General features: G+C 50.4%; 1 protein-coding gene and 1 long non-coding RNA gene across 10 annotated transcripts in view; one reads left to right on the forward strand and one right to left on the reverse strand.

Moving 5' to 3' along the window:
* CFAP46 (cilia and flagella associated protein 46) overlaps window positions 1–21,606 on the reverse strand; it is a 135,891-nt gene that overhangs the window by 95,037 nt on the left and 19,248 nt on the right. For all 9 annotated transcript variants that reach the window (XR_011971720.1, XR_011971721.1, XR_011971722.1 and 6 more), the window contains 8 exons: window positions 16,731–16,829; window positions 14,826–15,016; window positions 11,148–11,376; window positions 6,046–6,166; window positions 5,150–5,273; window positions 4,506–4,633; window positions 3,217–3,353; window positions 2,412–2,545 (listed from right to left, as the gene is read on the reverse strand). Coding sequence is in view for 6 of the 9 variants with exons in the window: in XM_072629131.1 (XP_072485232.1) it covers window positions 2,412–2,545; window positions 3,217–3,353; window positions 4,506–4,633; window positions 5,150–5,273; window positions 6,046–6,166; window positions 11,148–11,376; window positions 14,826–15,016; window positions 16,731–16,829 (1,163 nt within the window). In the remaining 3 variants the exon portion in view is untranslated. The remainder of the gene's footprint in view (window positions 1–2,411; window positions 2,546–3,216; window positions 3,354–4,505; window positions 4,634–5,149; window positions 5,274–6,045; window positions 6,167–11,147; window positions 11,377–14,825; window positions 15,017–16,730; window positions 16,830–21,606) is intronic.
* LOC140517679 (uncharacterized) lies at window positions 4,511–6,138 on the forward strand. Its single transcript, XR_011971725.1, has 2 exons — window positions 4,511–4,876; window positions 5,176–6,138. It is a non-coding gene; the product is annotated as an uncharacterized lncRNA (long non-coding RNA).

The following is a 21,606-nucleotide window of genomic DNA, read 5'->3' on the forward strand; positions in this document are numbered from 1 at the left end:
TGGTCTGAGCCGGCCTCCCCCCATCAATGGTCCAAGGCCAGGGAGGTCTGCAAGGGCGTCCAGGACAGGAGTGAGGCAGGAGGTCCAGGAGGCCCCACTTCTGTCCTGGGCCAGGGAGGTCCAGGAAGATGTCTGGGGGGCACTTCTGATGGCCACATAGTTCTGGAGCTCTGGGCCCCCACAAGAAAAGAATGATGCCTATTATTACCACTGCTTGTTGTCATATAGACTAAAGCAGAATAAAGCATGAAAGGTCTCTGCTCTTTTCAGAAGCAGGCTGTCGGTGCAGAGAGCTCTAGGTTTGAAGGCACAGAGCCTGGGTTCAAATTCTGGCTCTGCCATTTACTAGTTCTCCCCCTTTCTGGGTCTCAGTTTCCTCATCTATGAACTAGATATTCTGAGGTCCTGTTAAGTTCTCAATGATCTTATTAGCCCAGGATACTTTCATGTATCTACCCGTGTGAATGCCCTCTCTGCTGTTCTAGGTGATACCAGAACAAGGAAGGAAGAAGGGAAGGAAATAAGGAAGGAAGGAAGGAAGGAAGGAAGGAAGGAAGGAAGGAAGGAAGGAAGGAGGGAAGAAGGGAGGGAGGAAGGGGGGAATGAGAGAGGGAAGGATGGAAGGAAGTGGGCAAGAACAATTTATTAAGTGCTTAGCCCTGAGCTGAGTTCTTACGAAACAAGAAGGAGCCAGCCCTCAAAGGAGAGGTGGATGGAGGTGTGGGAGACCCAGGTCAGGCCTGAAGAAGCCGACATCAAGCTTTCTGGGGTGGGGGAGGGGCACCCTTGCCCAATGAATCCTGGGAGGACCTGAGGGGGGTCTTTGGGGGTGGAGGCTCATCCTGCTGCTCAGCTCAGCCCAATCCTAGCATCTATTTCTCAATGCACAAGATCAGTAAGGCAAGAGAGTAAGGGAGCTATCTGACTGCCCTGGATGAATTCATTACCTGACCCTGAGGGGCACCATTCTCTGGTCCTGAAAGAACTGCCCACCTGACTGAGCCATCATCAGTGGCAGGGGTAAGATGACAGGAAGCAGGAGATCGGAAAAGGGTAGCAAGCCTAAAGTGGAAGTCCCCAGGGATCTGAGCTCTGCTCTCTGTTTTTTTATGTTTTTATCAGTTATCTGTATAAAGGCCATCAGATTGCAGAGGCACTGAGGTGGGAAGGACAGCTCCCCCAAGGTAGATGAAAGTCAGAATCCAAAGGGATCTTGACAGGTCAGAGGACTGAGCTGTCTATTAAATGTAACATCTTTCACTTGGGCTTAAACATCAGCTTCTCTAGTAAAGATGGGGGCACTGGAGTAGGCAGGGGGACATGACTGCTGATAAAACTCATGGGGTTGTGGGGTCCAGCTTTCAAGAACAAGAAGGTGAAAATGCGCTGTCCTGTCCCTCCCTCTTCTAGATTGTTAGGTCCAGGAAGGGAAGAGCCCTGACTTTGTGCCATGGCAAGGCCAGATCCCACTGGTTTAGCAAAGCCCAGAGGGCAGAACCAGAAGTCATTGGGGGGAGTGGGGTTAGGCCAATTCACAGTGCGAACTGCCCCTAACGGGGAGTGCTGCCTGCAGAGGATCCCTCCCAAAGGTCACTGAGCAGAAGTCAGGAAACCACTCATCAGGGTCATCAGGGGAGAGTAAAATTTGGTTGGTTTGACTGCTTGAGGTTTGACTGCCTCTTCTAAGACTGTGACTGTGTGAGAGGGCTGGGAGGGCCCAACAGTTATCTGGGCAGCTGAGGCCCAGAGACTCACAAAACCAAGAAGGTGAGCAAGAGGAACCCACAGCCACAGGCTTCTATGAAAGGTGGAAGTCGGATCCCTGCACTCCCCAGAGCGTCAAGGATATGCTAAAGGACTTGCCCCTGGGCCTCCAGAAACAAAGAGACTGGGGCAGAAAGGCAGTGTGGCCAAAAGGGCAAAGAGCAAGCCTCCAAGTCAGGAAGGCTTACAACCTCCAAGGTCTTGCAACCTCAATTCCTGCAACTTTCAAGATTCTGCATTGAGATGTGCACTGGAGGAGGCAGTTCACTCCCCTGGGAGTTCCTTATTCCAATTCCAACAGTTGTGATCTAGGGGCCACAGAAGATGGTGCTCTAGGTGGGAGGGAGCCACCAGCTGCTCCTGGCCCTGACGCATCAGCTTCAGCAGCAGTAGGAAGGAGGCAGAGGGATCGGCCAGCCCTGGGATCCCTTGGCTCACCCAGTGTATGCCTGGGAGCCAGAAGAGGAGCCAAGGAGTCCTTGCCCCTCAGCCCATGGCAGGGGGTTGGGATGGGTGAAGCCCCTACTAAGCTCCTGCTATGATCCCCAGAACCCTTCCCTCTGAGTCTGTTTACCCTGGCCATGAATCCATCAGGGTCAGAATGGAGGGGGAGAATGAGCCCAAGGGGTTGAGGGTGGGGGAGAGACCTGTAGGTGAGCCACTCTGCGTCCTCCTCTGGGGGAACTGCGATGTTACCAGTGTGGTGTTGGACTGAGGTTTCTGGGGGGATGGGTCGGTCATTCAACTCGATGCCCTCTGACTGAAGGAAGTGGATGATGGCCTACAAGTGTTCACAAAGGAGGAGTCAGTAAGTGAGGCCAGACTCAGGAGTGACTCTCCCTAAGCTCAAGGGGCTGAAGATCTGGCATTTCTGCTAGACCAGAAAATTGGCCACATACCCCCATTCCCTTGAATAGCAAGGCCTATGGGCCTAGGTGGCCCATTGCATGGAGTGGTCATTGCAATTCTGCATGCTGATGTGGGGAGCGGGGAGGGGAGGGAACCATCACCTCCTCCCTGCCCTTCCAAGTTGTAAGGATGCTGGACTATAACTGAAGCCCCTGGGACTTTCCTAGTGTGGTGGGAGGGTGTGTGTGTGTGTGTGTGTGTGTCTCTGTGTGTGTGTGTGTGTGTGCGTGAGAGAGAGAGAGAGAGAGAGAGAGAGAGAGAGAGAGAGAGAGAGAGAGAATATGAGAGTGACAGTGTACAAAAGTGTGAGCATGTGAGTGTGCATGTATGAGTGTGAGTGCCTGTGAGCGTAAATGTGTGTGACTACACACACAAGCACATGTGAGCCCTTGTGACAGCATTCGAGAGAGCCACTGTGAGTACAAAGGTTCAGGACATCTGGTGAGTCTCAAGCAGGGTTGGAAGTGTGGGCAGCTCTCTCATGGTTTTGGGGTCGGTCTCAGTACCCTCCCCCCCACCCCCAGGAGCAGTGTTCTCACTGACCTCGGCGTTGATGAAGCCCACTTCGGCAAAGGTGCGCTGGATGTCCACTGCTACGATATGGGAGCTTGGCATCATCTCTGAAGAGCTCAGGACATCCAGGACGACCTCGGTTCCTACCTTCTTCCTCCTCCCTGGTCCTAGAACAACAGTCGATGGCTCTATTCGCCATGCTCAGGTCCTCATCTAGAGCACATACACAACCCAGCTCCAGGGTTCTGGGAATGAGAGATGTCTCAACCCTCCTTCCTTGGATCCTCAGGGCCACCCAGGGACACTCTGAGGCCTGGGACCAGATCTGAGCCTCAGTCTTCTCATCTCTACCATGGGGATAATAACGGCTGCCCTGAAGACCCTACAGGGTCTCACAAAGCACTCCTGGTACCATAAAGGACCCATGGAAACCAGTTATTCTGGTCAAAGTCTCCATGGTAAAAACTGGCGTGGCCCTCCAAAATCTAGCCCCAATCTTGTTTTCTGTCATCATAAGATGAAACCTGCCTCCACCACAGGCTGCTCTGGCCACAATGGCAGGGTTTAATACCAGGAAGATCCGAGTTCAAATCCAGGCTCAGACACTTGGGAGCTGAGGGACCCTGAACAAGTCCCTTAACTTCCATATGCCTCTATTTACTCAACTGTAAAATGGAGGTAATAATAGCACCCCCAAGGGTGTAATGAGTGAGGATCCCGTGGAATAATCATTATAAAGCATGCAGCACAATGCCTGCACACAGTAAGTGCTTAATAAAATAAATGCTTGTTTCCGTTTCTTTCCTGAACCTGCCTCACACACTCCAGCCTTGGAGCCTGTAAGGGTCCTGTCTTCCATCCTGAGGACCCTCTCATTTCCTCACCATTTCAGGGGAGAGGAGCAAGGGACTGCAGAGGACTCTGTGTGTGTGTGTGTGTGTGTGTGTGTGTGTGTGTGTGTGTGTGTGCGTACAGGTGTGAGAGGGTCTGTGTTATAGGTATGAAGTCTGTATATATGCACATGTGAGAATATGTGTGTGTGCACAGATATGAAGGGTTTGTGCAGGTGTGGGGGTGGTGTGCCCCTATGTGAAGGGTTATCTGTGAGGGGGTGTGTGCACATTGTGGGGGGGTGTGCATTATGTGAGGGTATTGTGCACAGACGTGTGAGTGTGCAGGTGCATACATTCATGTAAAGGGATGTACTACGTGAGGTGCATGCACACGTTATGAGGGTGTCTGTACTCACGGTAGGGGGTCGGGGCGGGGGGGGGGGGGGGGGGAGGGAGTGAACAAGCTGGATCGAGCAGCTGACTCACCTTTCCTGACCCTGGACATCTTCTTGGCCATGACGTCATAGAGGAGGCAGAACCGGCAGGCGGTCCGGCACACGTCCCACACGCCTTGCTTCCGGGCCACCTTGGCTAAATCGGCCCAGATGTAGATCCTGGACCCAGGAGCCCAAATGACTGAAAGGCTTTTGGGGGCTGAGCGGGAGCTGCCCCCTCTTCGCAGGCCCCACCCGCTCCCTCCCCTCCTGAGGTGACCTGGCTGTCCGACCCTGGGGCCTCCAATCTCCTGCCTCGGGCACTCTTAGCCACTCAGCCTCAGTTTCCTCATCTGAAGGGCTGCAGTGGGCAGCCACCGAGATGAGGTCTGGAAAGCGCTTTGCAGCCTAGCGCCCTCGAGGGTGAGACTAGAGGCCGGGGATCCGCCAGGGGATGGCCTTTGTCCGAGCTCATACCAAGGGGGACAGCCTGGATGGGGACTTTCGCCCAAACGAGCTCCAAGCTTCTTCCCGGGGCGGCCCCTGCGGCCCTTGGGCGGCTCCACGTGGGCCTGGGGGCAGGTGCCACAAAGACGCTGGGCGACCTTGACCTTGAGGAAAGGAGGCTGCGCGCTGGGGTGCCCCCCATCTCCCTTCTGCTGCCCCCACCTGCGGCCCTGGGGGTGGGGCGCTCACCTCTCCTCCCGGTTGTCTTGTTTCAGCCGCTTCAGGTGTCCATCGGCTTTGTCTATGCTCGACGTGTGATGGCGGGCCTTGGCACAGAGGAAGCTGATGGGCCTTCTGCTCTTACCTGCCGACACTGAGAGTGGGGAGAGAACTCCAGACCCTGAGAGGCTGCGGAGGCTGCGGCCTCTCCTCCCGAGGGCGGCCTCTGCACCTGGAGCCTCGTCCGCCAGCCCCGACTTCGTGCAGCAGCGGCCGCTTGGGAGCGGCCCAAGACCCCATCTCCTCCCCTCCACTCCCTGCCCGAGTCTCAGGGCAGTGCGGGGCCAAGGAGAGCAGGAAAGGACGAGCCCCGACCTTGGCTAAAGTGAATGACCAGCCAGAAGCCCGGAGGCTGCGGGGGAGGCAGCACTTCTAAGCCGCTAGCCACCCTCCCAATTCTTGGGGTCCCTATGGCCGGGGTACTTGGATTATGAGATGTGATAGCGTTTTGAAAGGTGGGACCACCTGACCTGCGGCCCCGAGAGTAGGACAGCCCATAAATGAGTTGGGGGAATACCTTGGCAATGCTCTCTCCCTCCCTTCTCCTCCCTCTCTCTCCCTCCTCCTCCCTCTCTCTCCCTCCACCTCTCTCCTCTCTCATGGTCTGTCTTTCCTCTCTGTCTCTGTCTCTTTGTCTGTCTCCTTTTTCCTCTTTCCCTTTATCTCTCTTCTCTCTCCCTTTTGTCTCTCCTTTCTCTCTACTCCATCTCTATCTTTGTTTTTCTCCTTTGTCTCTCAGTCTCTTCATGTTGAAAATGGGTGACAGTCTCCTCTAAGGTCAGGTGAAAAACTGAGGCCATGGGGGGAGGGGCTGAAAGTGCCTCCAGAGAGCTCAGTGGTCAGAGCACTAAGGGGCAGTTAACTACCTTTGGCCTCATTCTCGCCATCCAGAACAATTTGAAAAGCATCTGGGGCCAACGCCAGGCCCACGTTCACCAACAGGGCCCGTTTTTTCCTCACGCTGTCTTTGGGTTTTGCTTTTTTCGCCTGGGATAAAGAAGTGACACCAGTGAGGGTGGCAAAGACCATGCACGGTCCCCATTTGTTTTCCTTCTGAATAAGACAGGAAAGAAAAAAGGAATCACCCGAATGCTGGCTGGGCACAGGCTGCCGAACATGGATTCTAGCCCTCCCGTCTCAACTCTGACGCACTGGGGACCAGAACAGAACCCTGGGCTTCTCAGGCCCTGGTAGGCCTGGGGATGTCTGCGCTCCCTACTCACTTGAATGGTCTGCGGTACCAGGCTTCTAGAGCTCATTTCTAGCCTGGGGAGAGAGCACCCTCTCTTCAGGAAGTGAGGGAGTCCTCACTAGCCATAGGCCCACAGCCACCTCACATTTGAAGAAGAACCAGCAATAGTTTCTAGAAAAGAAACTAGACCTTTCCAGGAGCCGGGACAGACAGGAAATGGATAGTGTTGATGCTGAGGGCAAGCACAGTGAGGAGACAACTCTGGTCATAGCTTTCTGCCCACAGAAGTCACTGGTTTTTAGCCTGAAGGTCAAGTGTACCCAAGTGCATGGGCAGAAAGGGAGCTATTGAAAATCTGTTGGGCCCCTTTCAATAAGCAGTCTGTGTTTTGGGTGACTCAGTATCTTCATTAAGTAGACAGACCTTTGGCAGATGGAATAGCAGTTGTTTTATTTCAAAAACAACTGTGCTTATAACCCCCAGGTAGGACAGAAACCCAATTTTACAACACAGGCTTTTCTTTCCTTTTTTTTTTAAGGTGCTACATTATAAACTGGTCTTTGGCAGCTTTTACAGCTTGGCGTTTTATGGCTTTCGCATACCATGATGCTAGATATCGCACTGAACCAGCTCAGTGCCTAGTCCAATGGCCTCATCACCTCAGTCTCCATCCTCGAGCCCCCTGCGGATCACCCTCCTCTCCTGTATCCTCTTCTGTCTCTCTTGGCTTTTGTGACATTCCTCTTACCTGGTTCTCCTCCTCCCTCTCTGACTGCTCCTTCTCAGTCTCCTTTGCTGGATCCTTCTCCAGGTCATGCTCTCTAGCCATGGATGTCCCTGGGGTTCTGTTCTGGGCCTTCTGCTCTTCTCCCTCTAAACTACTTCACCTGGTCATTTCATCAGCTCCCCTGGGTGCAATGATGATCTCTGTGCAGATGACTCTCAGACCTATCTGTCCAGCCCTAATCTGAATCCTGATGTCCACTCTCATATCTCCAGCTACCTCTTAGGCATCTCAGAGTGGAGGTCCAGTAGCATCTTAAATGCAATCTGTCCAAATCTTCTGTATTACTTTCTAGACCAACACACTTCTCCCAGGACCTCAGACTTACAGCCTAGGACGCATCCTGGATTCCTCAGTCTCTCTCACCCTCCATCCAAGGTGTTACCAAGGCCTGACCTCTACCTTTGTATCATCTAGGCAATTTGACCCCTTTTCTCATGATCCAGTGGCCACCCTGGTGCAGATCCTCATCCCCTCAAGCCTAGAGTAACTACTGGGCAGGGGTGGGGATTTGGGAAGTGTCCACATGTCTTTATTCTCTCTCCACTCAGTTCATCTTCCATTCATCTGTCTAATTGATTATGTCACACTCACCAGCATTCAATCAACTTCAGAGCCCCCTGATAACCTCCAGGATCCAATATGAAATCTTCAGATAGCCATCCATAGCCCCTAATACCTTAATGCCTCCCTTCCTCTCCAGGCCTCTTACATCTTACGAGGCAGTCATGTGACTCCAATCTGTGCTGACACCAAACCTTGGTCTGTGGATTCCAGCGATTTTCCCTGCCCATCTCCATGCCTGAAACATTCTCCCTCTTCATCTCCACTTTCTAGCTTCCTTGGCAGCCCTTGAGTCCCAGCTAATGTCCCACCACGAAGCCTTTCCTGTTCCTCCTTCCTTCAGGGCTTACATCTAGAGATGATCTCCAATTTCTCCTGTCCATACCTCCTTTGTAAATGGTTGTTTGGGTCATCTCCCCCATCAGACTGTTAGCTGCCTGAGGGCAGGGAGCATAGTCTGTTTTCCTTTGTGTCTCAAGTACTTAGCACAGTGACTGGCATACAGTAGGTGCTAACTAAATGCTAGTTGCAGCCTTTCCATTTGCCTTTGGGGGCAAAGTTCTGAAGCAGGGAAGTGAAGGGAGAATTTTGCCACAAGTGATGAGGAGACTCTCAAGAATCCTGGGCATCCTTGGCCCAGCCCCAGCATTTTAAAGAGAAGGAACAGGAGCATGTCTTCCCCCTCCCCCTCGATCCATGAGGAAGTACAGTCCTCAGCCCCAGGGAGCGAGCTCAGCTCAGCGGCTGAGCACCAGCCACCTACATACTTACCCATGAGGTGCCTGAGTCTCCTTTTCTGGAAAAGTGAGGGGCTGGGCTTGGCAGTCTCTTGTGCTCCTCCCCTCAACTATAGATTGAGGGTGCAAAGTAGCTGCTTTTCCAGACTTTGGAGTCTGGACCTTCCAATGAAACTTCATTCAAGAGTCCTTCGAAGACCTTCACTGCATGAACTCTCATCACAGGGAATCATTGTGGAGTGATTGACTCTCTGCCTCAAGGAGAGAATCTCAGAGCTGAAAGGGCCTCCCAGGCCTTACTTGGACAAGTGTCTCAGTGATCTTCATCTCTGCCAGCAGCACCCTCACCTCCAGACTAAATTTGCCTCTCTGAGGCTTCTCCTCCCTGCTCCTGGTCTTCCACTGGGCCCAAGAGAACAAAACTGACTCTTCCAATACTTGGGCAGAGCCCTCCCACAAACACACCTACCCAAAGCCCAGAGCCTTCTCTAGGCGTCCCTATAACTGATTTTCACCAGGCACAAACTCTAGGCCCTTTCCCATGCTGCTTGCCCTTTTCCGGATGCTCCCTGGTCCATCCATGGCCTTCCTCAGATATCGTGCCTAGAATGATACTAATCCTTCAGAGGAGGCCTGAGTCCGTGGGAGACCATGAGAACCACCAGCTCTGACACTGAGAATCCAAATGTCACCAGACAGAGATGTATCAGTTACTACTCCCCTTGGTTCCACTGAGAGCAGGGATTTTCTGCACTTTCTGTGTGCATTGCTAGCACTTAGCCCCTCTTAATAAAGGATTTTTCATTCATTGATTCAACTGACTACTGAACACACGTTCTTTTTTCATGTGATCTACTGTTTAGTTGGGGCAGTTAGATGGTGCAGTGGATAGAGTGCTGAGCTTAGAGTCAGGAAAACACATCTTCCTGAGTTCAAACTAGCTGTGTGACCCTGGGCAAGTCACTTCACCCTATTTACCTCAGTTTCCTCAACTGTCAAATGAGCTGGAGAAGGAAATGGCAAATTACTCCAGTATGTCTGCCAAGAAAACCTCACATGGAACATGAAGAAACATGACAGAAATGACTGACCAATAACAAACTAGGGTCTTTGGGGGGGGGGGAGGGTGAATGAGCATCTCTAGACAGATGACTCCCAGATATAAATCTCCAGCCCTTAGCTCCCATCCCTGCATCACGAACTGGACATCCTGTAGGCATCTCATACTCAACATGTCCATCCATTCTCTTTTCCCCCAAAACCATCTCATCTTTTCCCAACTTCCCCCTTCCTCTTGAGGGTGTCACCATCCTCCCAGGTACACAGGCTTGGAATCTGGGCATCATCCTTGACTCAGTTTCTCTTACCACCCCTGTAACCAACCAAATCTTAACTATCTTAATTTCTTTCACTACAACATCTCTCACATATATATGCATGTGTGTATGCATACATACATGCACACATGTGTGTGCACATATGTATGTATATATACTTTTCTCCTCTGACTCTCCCACTGCCCTGATTCACACCTCCATCCCCTCAAACCTAGGCCACTATAATTGCCCGCTGGTCAATCTGTGTGATTCATTCCATCCCATACCATCTTCAGTTCCAATGCCAAAGCAGTTTCCTAAAAGCACATCATCTTGAAGGTGTTCATCACCTGACCTTGTACAACATACACTCTCTTTGCACTTCTCCCATTGTGTCTCCCTACATGTTACCGCAGCTCTCTCCCTCTTCCTCACAAACAATTTTCCATCTTCCATCTATGACTCTGCATCAGCTAGGTCTTTGGCCTCAGCTCCTCCCCAGATTCCCAACTCCACCTTTCCCTGACTCCACAAATACCAAATCTGCTTTCTATCTGTTCTGTGTGCATATTCTGCCCATATACACCGTCTCCCTCGTTATAATGGCAGCTCCCTGAGGTGGTTCTTTTGATCCTCAGTACTTAGCAGAAGGTCTGTGGCACATAGTAGGTACTTAATAAATGCTTACTGACTGATCAGTACATAATTGACTTGCATTGAAATCTCGATCTATTACAATGTCCAGACCTTATCTCTGTCTAGTTTGTTTGCCATATCCTTTGTACTCATGGGAAAGTGTCTTTGGAATCCAAGAAAGCCCTAGTTCACATTTAGTCCAAATCTTCTCTGGTATCCTGAAGCTATCATCCACCATGGTGGCTCTCCCTCTTGTAGTGAATTGGGTCCCATACCATCAAGACATGGATACACCTATCACCTAGCCCAGTGTCCAGGACAAGTATCCTGCTGGGAAACTTGGGAAACAGCCTTCTTCATTGCAGATGGTAAATAGAAGAGCAGGGAATGAATGAATGGATGGATGGATGGATGGACGGATGCATGGATGGATGGACGGATAGATGAATTATGGAGAATGATGGATGAGAGTCCCTTCAATGGTTGTTTTCAACCTCTTTTTAAATGCCATAATAGCTCACATCTATGGCACCTGAAGGTCTGCAAGGTGGCTTCTACATGGTATGTCCCCAGTGTAGTAGGTCACACAGGTGATTGCTATTAACTCCATTTTGCCAATGAGAGAACTTGACCAGCTTGGTCACGGTCCCAAAGACAGTCCACATCATGGACTAGGATATAGGATATAGTCCAATGGCTTGCCTGACCCTGCTCCCTCCCCCACAAGCTACCCCCCTACCTGTTCAATGGCCATGATGGCTTTGTCTTCCATGCGCTTGGGTACCTGGTACAACATGGCACGCAGATGGAGCCGGTTGTATGCCATCTTGAGATGTTCTTCATATTCCCCCAGGTAATCAAGATGCATGGCCTTCTGGAGGTGTTCCATGGCCACCTCCAGCCTATCCTCATCCTCCTCAATGTGGGAGATTTCAATGTGAACTTGGCAGCGCATCATGGTCATCAAGCTAGCAAAGGGAATGAGAAGTCTTTGTCCAGTCTGGTCTGTCTCCAAAACACCCTGGAGACAACTTTGTTCCAGACCTTGCCCTGGGCTTCTGCCAGTGCCTAGGGCCCTTCCCAAAGGGGGTTACATGTTGTGCAGGGACATTGTCTTCTCAGTCCTCCTCTGGTCTCCCTCACTTACCTGCCCCTGTTGTGCATTGTCTTCCATGTTCCTTTGTAAGCTCCCTGAGGGCAGGGGCTGAGCACATAGTACGTGCTTCATAAATATTGACTATGATCCAGTCAAAGGAAACTCAGCACTGGGGGCACAGGGACAAAAGTGGAGGCACTCTCTCCTTTCCATAGGGAGAAACACACATACACACAAAGTTTACACAAAAGTACAAACTCTGAGAAGGAGATATTGGTAGCTGAGGTGATTGGCTAAAACTTCATGGAGGAGATGGTGCTTGAGCTAAAGGCTGATGTTTATGCAGCACTTACATCAAAAATTATTATCTCATCTGAACCTCACAACAACCCTGACAGAATTAAAATTATGCCCTGTTCATACAGATGAATATATAAATGGGGGCAAACAGGGTTAAGTGACTTGCCCAGGGTCACACTGCTAGTAAGTGTCTGAAGCTGGATTTGAACTCTGATCTTCCTGACTCCAGGCCCCTGCACCACCTGACTGTCTGAGCTTTAGCAGAAGATTAAGAACATTCTGAAATGAAAGGGTCACTCAGTGTTTAGAGAGCAGAATATCTATCGAAGGCTTCTAAGAAAATGGACCAAAAAACTCTCATGTGGGTGGATGGAGTGAAGTTGGGTGACCTGCAGCAGCCTCTGGGACCCTCAAGGTGGGGGATCTGTGATGTTGCAAAGACATGTTACAGAGTGTGGATTGGGAAGGAGAATGAGAAAGACCACACACACACTCATATAAACACACGCTCATGTACACATGCACACTCACACATAATACATATGTATATAGTCCACACAAGCATGCACACAACATACACATACAATCCAGTACACACATTTGCACTATACAAATTGACACCAACATGTGTACACACATGTACATGCATGTACATATCCATGCCACATATGCACACACATTCTCACAATACACACAACACATGTGCATAGTGCCTAAAGACAGACATGCATGTTGTATGTGCATGCATGCACACATTCATAGACACACACACTTATGCACATGTGCCCATTCACACTCACACATTCTCACAATACACACACTCATAGACATGCACTGTGGCTCAGTGGGTAGAGCTCTAGACCTGGCAACAGGAAGAGATGAATTTAAATCTGGCCTCAGACAATCACTCTCTGTGGGACCCTGGGCAGGTCACTTTACACTGGTCTGCCTCTGTTTCCTCATCTGTAAAATGGGAATAATGAGCTTAAGTGTTTCATCAGCTTTAATATGTTGTTGCTGTTATTACCATTCTTGTTACCAAGGATGCCTAGAACTGGGTGACACAGACCAACACCCTCCTCAGAGGATGCAGACCCTGTACAGAACCGGAAGGAGCAGGGCACATGGGCTCTTACTCAGGTGTGGGTCTCTGGGGAGAGAGTGCCCTGGATCAGGCAAAGTGGGGGAGGGCTCTTGGAAGCATTGGGGCTGAGGGGTTGGTGGCTGGGAGTGTAGATCAGGCTAAGGGAGAGATGAACACTTGGACCAGCCCTAACTGGGTGACTTGGAAGCTCTGGAGCTGGGAGGCTGGAGCTGGGGAGTATCTGCCAGGAAACTCAGGCAGGGGTCCAAAGGATGAAGTCAAGGTCATGGCCCCAAGAATAGACCCAGAGACCTCAGCTACTACAGACTCACTGCTTCCACTCTAATTCCTAGGAGGTTTTTGTGACAATGAACAACACAGGTGCCCAGACTGGCTCCTGCCCACCTGCAGCTGCACTGTGAAACTCCACCACTAAGTGTCTCCCATGTACGTGCTAATCCTCTACTAGCTCCATGAAAGACACCTAGGCTCAAACTGGACCTGTGGACCATGCTAGTACAAAGAAAGTCCTGTGGAGAGCGCCCGTCAGGAGCAGGATTCTCAACCTTGTATCCTGAACAGAAACCCTCAGCCTTCTCCATTGGCTTCTGACTCTACCCCCTGGGCAATCTGGGAAGTTGATGCACCCTCCCCCTCAAGAAGAAGGCTTTGCCATAATTAAATAAACATTCAGTTTCAGTTAGAGGTGAGTGGAGTGGATGCCCATTTTCCCCATTCAGGTTCATCTCTCCATAGTAAACCCCCGATGGAGCGGATGAGGTGCCCTCGTTATTCATTTAGAGTTGGCACTGTCCCATCTTCACTGATGCCCCAAGGCTTTCTCAGGAGACACTTAGAAACAGTCTGTCTAGGCACAGCTAAGAGGAGGGGAGCGACCTTGGGAAGCTCATTCATCAGTACAAACAGTCCAGCTTGGACTGTGCTGGTCAACCAGCAGGACCTAGAACTGACTCGTGGGAACTCATGCCATGCTTTTAACAACCCACAGCCATGACCTCAAAGAAGGACCGTGCTGATGTACTTCACAAGTTCCTTCACAGGGTGTGCTAGGGTCTCTAAAACTCAGGGTCTGGGATAGAGAAAAATGTGAGGTTCTTTCTTCCTTTCTTCATTCTTGGTTATAAGAAGTGGCTTTTGGGGAGGTGATTTGGGGTTCCTACACCGGGAAGAGTAAGTGATATAAAAATAAAAGCTCAGTAAGATTTATTTTAAAAGCCCCAGGAGCTTAGGTGCACAAGTTCACATTTTTAGCAGGGCTCTCCTTGCAGGGATGCTGTGTAGTTGTGCACAGTGGGACTGCACAGTCTCCCAAGAAGGCGTGCTGTGAGCAGCGCCAGGGTCAGTGCAGACTCACAGTGGGTCCACACGCACTGACATTTCTGAGGGTAACAAGCACCCAGCATTTGAGGGGCATCACTGATGGAAAATTGGAAAAGGCGAGTTGGGAGGGCTGTATGAAACTGTGTGTAACCTGTCAGAACCGACACCAAGGCCCCCTGGTCCCTGGGCTATGAGAGACTGCTGTGGGGAGAGAGATGAGAATCCCACAGGTGGAGAAGCACAAGGGTTCCAGCGGCATCACGGGACGTCCCAGTCTCACGGCGTCAGTGTACGCTCTCTAAGGGGACATCTCTATTCCCTGGCAGTCTACTAGGGCTCTGTGCGCATGGCATCCCTTCTGGTCGTTGCCGCGCTCTTACCAAGTCTGGGCGGCAGGAAATCCTGCCGCCTTCAGGCTGCACGCAGGAATGATAGGTACACCCTGGGACCACCCAGGCCCTTGTAGCCAACCTTGGCTCCGAAGGACACACCCTGGGGCGCAGCTGTTCCCCGGCCGCTCGGCGGGAGGCCGGCCCCCGGCAGGGAGTACATAGAGGGAGACTCTCCCCATAAAGCTGCCAGAGAGCGTCGCTCACCTGTCGATCTTCTCCAGGATCTCGGCCACCTGGATCAAGGGCTTGAGCAGGTGACCGCGCAGGTTGTGCTGTAGCAGAGGTAGGCACAGGTTCCACTGGGTGGCGCACACCACCTGGATTACGTTGGGGTTTTTCAGGCGGCTGGCCCGAAGCAAGGCCAAGTTCAGCCGCTTGATCACGGTCAGCTGGGTCTGCACCAATCAAGAGAACACCAGATGAGAGCCCGGTGCGGATGTGCGCGCTGAAACGTACTTAGCAAAATCAGTACAAAATTTTAGTCATGCCCATCCTCAAGGGGAAGCTTCTGCCCAGATTTTCCTGGTCCTCCAACTACCTCGGCCTTTCTAGAGTCCTCCTCCTTTTTCTTAAAGACTCTTCCACTGAGCTACTGAGGTAAAAGTAGACGACGAAACTGAGGCAGCACCAAGTTAAGGAGTACTGCCAGGGCCTGAGGCAGACCAGACTCCTCCAGTCTCCTGAATCTCGTGCAGAGTTTCTTGGTGATGTGGGGGAGGATCCTGGCTCTCATCTACAAACCTCTTATCTCTGACTTTCCTCACTTCCATCCCTTTGGCTTTATCTAGTCCTGAACTCCTCCCTCTACTCAGTATGGTTTCCTCCCCATGCCCCCTCAAGGGATGCTTTCTCCCCCCTCCCTTTACTTATGGATTGCCTTCCTCCATTACAACATCAGCTTCTTGCTAGGGGCTGCCTCCTTCACTTTTATCTGTCACTCCTGCATTTAGCACCTGGTCCTGCACTGTGGAGGCTTGATAATCCTAATCTCCCTGTCTCTTGTGTGTCAGTCTCTCTACATCCCCTCAGCTCCCAGATGCTGACACTCATGGACTCATTTTTATTGTGTTCCCTGTGGGGGATTCCCCAGCCCTCCTTATCTCTATCAGCCCCTAGAGTCCTCTGACCCATGTGGCCATGGATGTGAAGAGGGGGATCTGCACCAGTGTTGGGGGAACCCAGTAAATGTTTATTAATACCCACTGTACGAAGGGGCTGCCACTTGGTGCTGAGGCTACAATGATGAAAATGACCCCCAATCCCCTTCTGAGGGCTGAGGCCCCATAGGGTGCACACAGGCCAAACACAAGGTCATCAGTGAGGACCTCAGCCTGGCATGGAATCAAGAAGGCTCCGCTGGCTCAGGAGGCAAGGCTGACCAAGGAAGGGACCTGAAGTCGGGCAAGGTCATGGATCTAGGTCCTCAAGTGCAGCCCTTGGACTGAACCCAAACTTCCCAGAACAAATTCCCTCATCAAAGGATTTGTTCTGTAAAACTTGGAGCCAATCAAAGGGCCACACCCAAGGACCTAGAGGGCCATGTGTGGTCTTAAGGATGCAGGTTCCCCACCCCTGACTTAAAGCTCAGCATCCCTAGTTCCATCAACCATCCTTTTCAGGTGGGCTCTCTAGGTCCTTTCTGGTCACTCCATTGGAGGGTGTAATGGGAGGGCACAGCCTAACAGCTGGGAGGTGGGGAACCCAATGTAATAGGGGGAGAACACAATCTAACAGCTGGGGGTGGGGAGCACAGGGTAATGGGGGCAGCAGGAGGGAGTATGGCCTAACAAATGAGGGTGGGGGGCCCTCAGTTCAACTGAGACACAGCCTTGTTCACAACTCATTTGCTCTACCCTTCTCTTCATTTTTATTCTTAATGGGAGTGAGCACCTGGACATAGCCTTTTCTGCCTCATCCTCACCCTGGTAGTGTGGCTCAGTGGACTCACTGGAGGGCCTCCCTGTGTGAGCTAGTTCCTCTCTCTCGAGGCCTCAGTTTCCTCATCAGCAGACAGAGAAGGATGGGGAAGTACTTTCCTCTGCTACCATCCTCTGACCTATGCACTATGTGCTCCATGAGTGGGCCCCTACTCTTGTGGTGCAGGCTCACCTCAACAGCACCACGCGTATATGCCTTGACCTTGCTGTCAATCTTTAGGATTTCCAGTTCATACTCCAGGCACTCCACCTCAATCATTCTCCCAGGATCCTGAGGATCAGAAGGATGTCAGTGGCAGCCCAATCTGGCAGCTGCCCTTGGGGGACAAGGGGGTTGCTAGGGAGCTTACTGCCGAGAGCTGACCAAGGGGGCAGAAACATAATGAGCCACATGGAAAACCTTGTGACACTCTAAAAAGTTCCTGGATGTTTCATTTTCCTTCCCAGTTGTCTCCTTGTCCACCCAGGATCTCTGAGGAGCTTTGTCAACTACTGATTCATTTCCTGAATTACTTTCCAATCACTGGCATGAGACATGTGGGTGACTCTGTGTATCAAGGTCACCTCATCTATGAGAGGGATGAGATGCCCCAGGTGCCCCATGTGTGGTTCTGGGAAGAAATCCTGTGGGTCTGGGCAGCATGACTTAGCTACAAACATCAAGCCTTCATGAACCCAAGCCTTCTCTCCTCGTTGCCCCAAATCCTGCACCAGGTCCCCCTCAGCATCACCCCCTTCTCTGGTCCCCATTCCTCATCCCTCCCCAGTGTCCTCACCTCACTTCTCCTCACTTGGGCTGATCCATCCATGTGCACACACACAATGCACTGGGAAAAGTGGTAGTGGTACTCAAATCAAGGGCTTACCCTGGGCATCAAGGAAAGTCTGTTTCTTGGGCTGCCCAGGATCCCCAGGAGGCCCTTGACCACAGGGCAGCCACAGCACCTGGCTGAGGCATGCCCAATCACAGGCCATCAAGTATCATTGAGGCATTAAGTTGTGTCTGACTCTTCGTAGTCCCATGAACCACAATACACCAAAACCTTCTGTCCTCCATGATCTCCCAGAGTCAGTCCAAGGTCATGTTCATTGCTTCCATGTCACCTTCTAGCCATCTAATCCCTCTGCTGTCCTCTTTTCCTTTCACCTGTAATCTTTCCAGATTTCAGGTTCTTTTCTAGTGAGTCCTGTCTTCTCATTATGTGGTCAAAGTATTTAAGCTACAGCTTCAGTATTCGACCTTCCAGTGAATAATCTGAATTAATGTCTTTAGGTATTGACTGATTTGACCTCGCAGTCCAAGGAACTCTCCAAAGTCTTCTCCAGCATCACAATTTGAAAGTGTCAATTCTTTGGCACTCAGTTTTCCTTATAGTCCAGCTCTCGCAGCCCTACGTTATTATTGGGAAAACTGTAGCTTTGACTATATGGACTTTTTTTCAGCAAAGTGATGTCTCTGCCTTTTAGTACACTGTTCAGATTTGCTAAAGCTTTCCTTCCAGGGAAGCATCTTTTAATTTCATGACTGCAGCCACCATCTACATTGATCTTTGATTGATTTTTCAATATAAAATCTGACACTGCTTCCTTTTCTTCTCCCCCTGTTTGCCAAGAAATGATGGGACTAATAGCCAGGATCTTAGTTTTTCTGATGTTAAGCTTCAGAACAGCTTTTACACTCTTCTTTTTCACTCCCATCTAGAGACTTCCTAATTCCTCTTTACTTTCTGCCATCAGAGAAGTATCATCTGCACACCCGAGATTGTTGATATTTCTCCCAGCAACCTTCATTCTGGTTTTTGATTCACCCAGCCTGGCATTTCACATGATGTACTCTCCATGTAAGCTAAATAAATGATATGAAAACGTAAAGCCTTGTTTACTCCTTCCCCAATCTTAAACCAATAGATTGTTCCATGTTCACTTCTAACTGTTGCTTCTTGGACCCAAATCAGGTTCCTCAGCAGACAGATAAGATGATCTGATGCTTCTGTCTCTTTGAGGACTTGCCACATTCTGTTGTGATCCATACAAAGGCTTTAGTGTAGTCAATGAAGCAGAAGTAAATGTTGGCGATTTGATCTCTAGTCCCTCTGTCTCTTGGAAAACTAGCCTGCTCTTCTAGAAATTCTGAGTTCACATGTTGCTGAAGCTGCGGTGTCAGAACCTTAAGCAGAACCTTGCTAGCGTGTGAAATGAGTGCAATTCTTCAGTAATTTGAAGATTCTTTGGCATTGCCGTTCTTTAAGATTAGGACATGAACTCTTCCTTTCCAATCAGTGACCACTATTGAGTTTTCCCAGTTCGCTGGCATATCGAGTGCAGCACTTTTTAACACCATCATTTTTTAAAGTTTTAAATAACTCATCTCCACTAGCTTTGTTGTTAGCCATACTTCCTAAGGCCCACTCAATTTTGTTCTCCTGAATGTCTGGCTCTGAATCAGTAAACACACCAATAACATCAGCGATGTTAAAATCTTTCTTGGTTAGTTCTTTTGTGCATTTTTGCTGCCTCTTCCTAATCTTTTATGTTTCTGTTAAATCCCTATCATTTTTGTTTTTTTTTAACATGCCCATTTTTGCATGAAACTTTCCCTTAATATATTTAATTTTCTTGTTCCCCATTCCATTGTTTTCCTCTATTTCTTTGCCTTGTTCATTTTTTAAAAGTATCTTCTCTCTCTTTGCTATTCTCTGGAATTCTGCATTCAGTTGGGTACATCTTTCCTTCTTTCCTCAGCTCTCTGTAAAGCCCCATCAGATGCCATGCTGCTTTCCTGCTCTTCTTTTTCTTGGGGATGTTTTTTGTTGCTTCCTCCTACACAATATTTGAACCTCTGCCCATAGTTCTTCAGGCTTTCTCTCTACCAGATCTAACCCTAAATCTAGTCATCACCTCCACTTCATCTTCACAAGCGATGTTATTTAGGTCATACCCATATGGTTTGATGGTTTCCCTCTTTTTTTCAATGTAAGTCTGAATTTTACAAAAAGAATGGGTCAGGGTCTCCTAGAACAGAGGATCCCAGGACCATCCAGGACATCTTCCCCTACCCCAACCCTAATTCCATCTCTAAGTGACCAAAGACACTTATGTCCCCTCTCTGGGCCTCATTGTAAGAAGTGAAGGTGAGATACCCTACCCAACTCAGCGTATCATTGAAAGCAAAGTCTCATGTCTCAGGGAACTGAGTCCTCAATTTGTAGTCAGAAAGACCTGGATTCAAATTCTGCCTGTGTCATATGAACCTGGGTGATTTACTCAACACAGTGAGCCTCTGTTTCCTCAAATGTAACATAAGGGGGGAGCTCCACTGACTAGAGCACCTTATTTGAAAGAAATTCCATGTTGGGTCAATAACACTTGGTTGAATCCATCCATCCATAAATTATTGGGAAGGTGGGCAGTGCCTGACCTGCACACCACCTGAATCAGTGAAGTCATTGCCAAGAGACTTGGTTATGTCCTCAGGAACTAGCGAAAAAGAGAGGGGTTCTCTCAGAACTAAAGAGAGATTCCAAGGATCTGCAGAGCCTGCAGAAGGCATACAGTCAAGGGGAGGGAGGAAGGTGAAGACAGTGATGGAGGAGGAGGTACTCAGGGACCCCAGGTACACTGCCCAGGCACACTGGCCTCCAGGAGACCAGAAGGAGTCCAGAGAAGGGTCTGCTCATCTGCCCCATCTTTACATACAATGAGACAGTTGCCTGTTCAGTCACTGCTGGTCAACTGGAATCAACCAGAGGCCAGGAGACAGAAATGGAATGGCTGCAGAGAACAAAGAGATTTCACAAATTTCTGATGTGAGGCCACCTGGAGTGCCACAACTTTTCATCTGTTATCAACTTTCTTGAGCCACGGAGGCAGGAACCACGTGATCATGCTCATTGCACCCCACCATAGCTTATGATGAGCTAGCTATTGAGCATATAAAATGGAGGCACAAACCCCTCTATCTCCTCTCATTCCCAGGAGCTAACAAGATGCTCCCCAGAAGAATCTCTTGGGACATGGGCCCTGATTGTCATGAAAGCAGAGGTCAGAGCTGGACTGGGGCAATCTCTGCCTTCTCTACTCCTCCTCACTGGGCCCTGCCACTCTCACCCTCACTTCCCCAGCCTGTGTCCAGTCCATCTCTGGTCCATGCTCAGCAGGCCTGCACCCTCTGAACACCGAGCACTGGGCTAGGCACCAGGGGAGCTTCAGAACTCTGATGAGATGCACAATTATGTACAGTGGGGCCCCCAGGAGAGCAAGCAGAAGCTCTCTTGACCTGGCCTGAGGGAGAGGCCGTTGGGACACTTACTGCCATGCAAGGTTCAGCCCTCCCTCCCCAGCCTTTCTGTCTGCTCTGATTTCCTCTTCTTGGAATTTCCACATCCCTTAGAGACCATTGAACACAGCTGAGCACTAGCTAATTACTTAATTCTGTGTGGGTTGTGGGATTTCTTCCCTCCTTCCTGCTCCCCCTGTCACTCAACCCACTGTGGACTAAGGATGGGGTGGGGAGTCCTTGAGGACAGGGGCTACTCCTTCCATTTCTTATTCTCATCAATTCAACACGCATTAAACACTGCCAGTCTATGAGGAACTGTAGGGATGCAGAAATGAGGGCAGGCTCTGTTACTTTTAACTGAGAGGCCAGTGGATGAGGAAATCTGGGAAAGGTTCCATGGGGCTCTAGGGGCCAGAGAGCCAAGCCCTGAAGGAAGCCAGGGATACACAGTGAATGGGCGTGGGATGGTGGTCCTGGCATGGGGGCAGGTCCTGGCAGCTGGAAGAATGGGAGGGAGATGAGGACTGAGATGACCACCTGTGTGAATCCTGTTGGAGAGCTTTCGGTGCCCTGCTGCAGAGCTGGGCAGGGGAGTGATGTGGTCAGACCTGCGCCTTAGGAAGCTTGTGGCAGCTGTGTGAATTAGGAGGAGTGGAGGGGGGGAGGGTGTCTGAACTTGGGTGAAGGGGAAGATCATGTTAATAACACCCAGTCTGTGATCTCCCTGGGGTAGCGAACTCCCAGGTGGGGAAACTCCCTCTGCCAATGC

This window comes from Notamacropus eugenii, chromosome 1, assembly GCF_028372415.1.
Source record: "Notamacropus eugenii isolate mMacEug1 chromosome 1, mMacEug1.pri_v2, whole genome shotgun sequence".
NCBI classification, from domain to species: Eukaryota; Metazoa; Chordata; class Mammalia; order Diprotodontia; family Macropodidae; genus Notamacropus; species Notamacropus eugenii.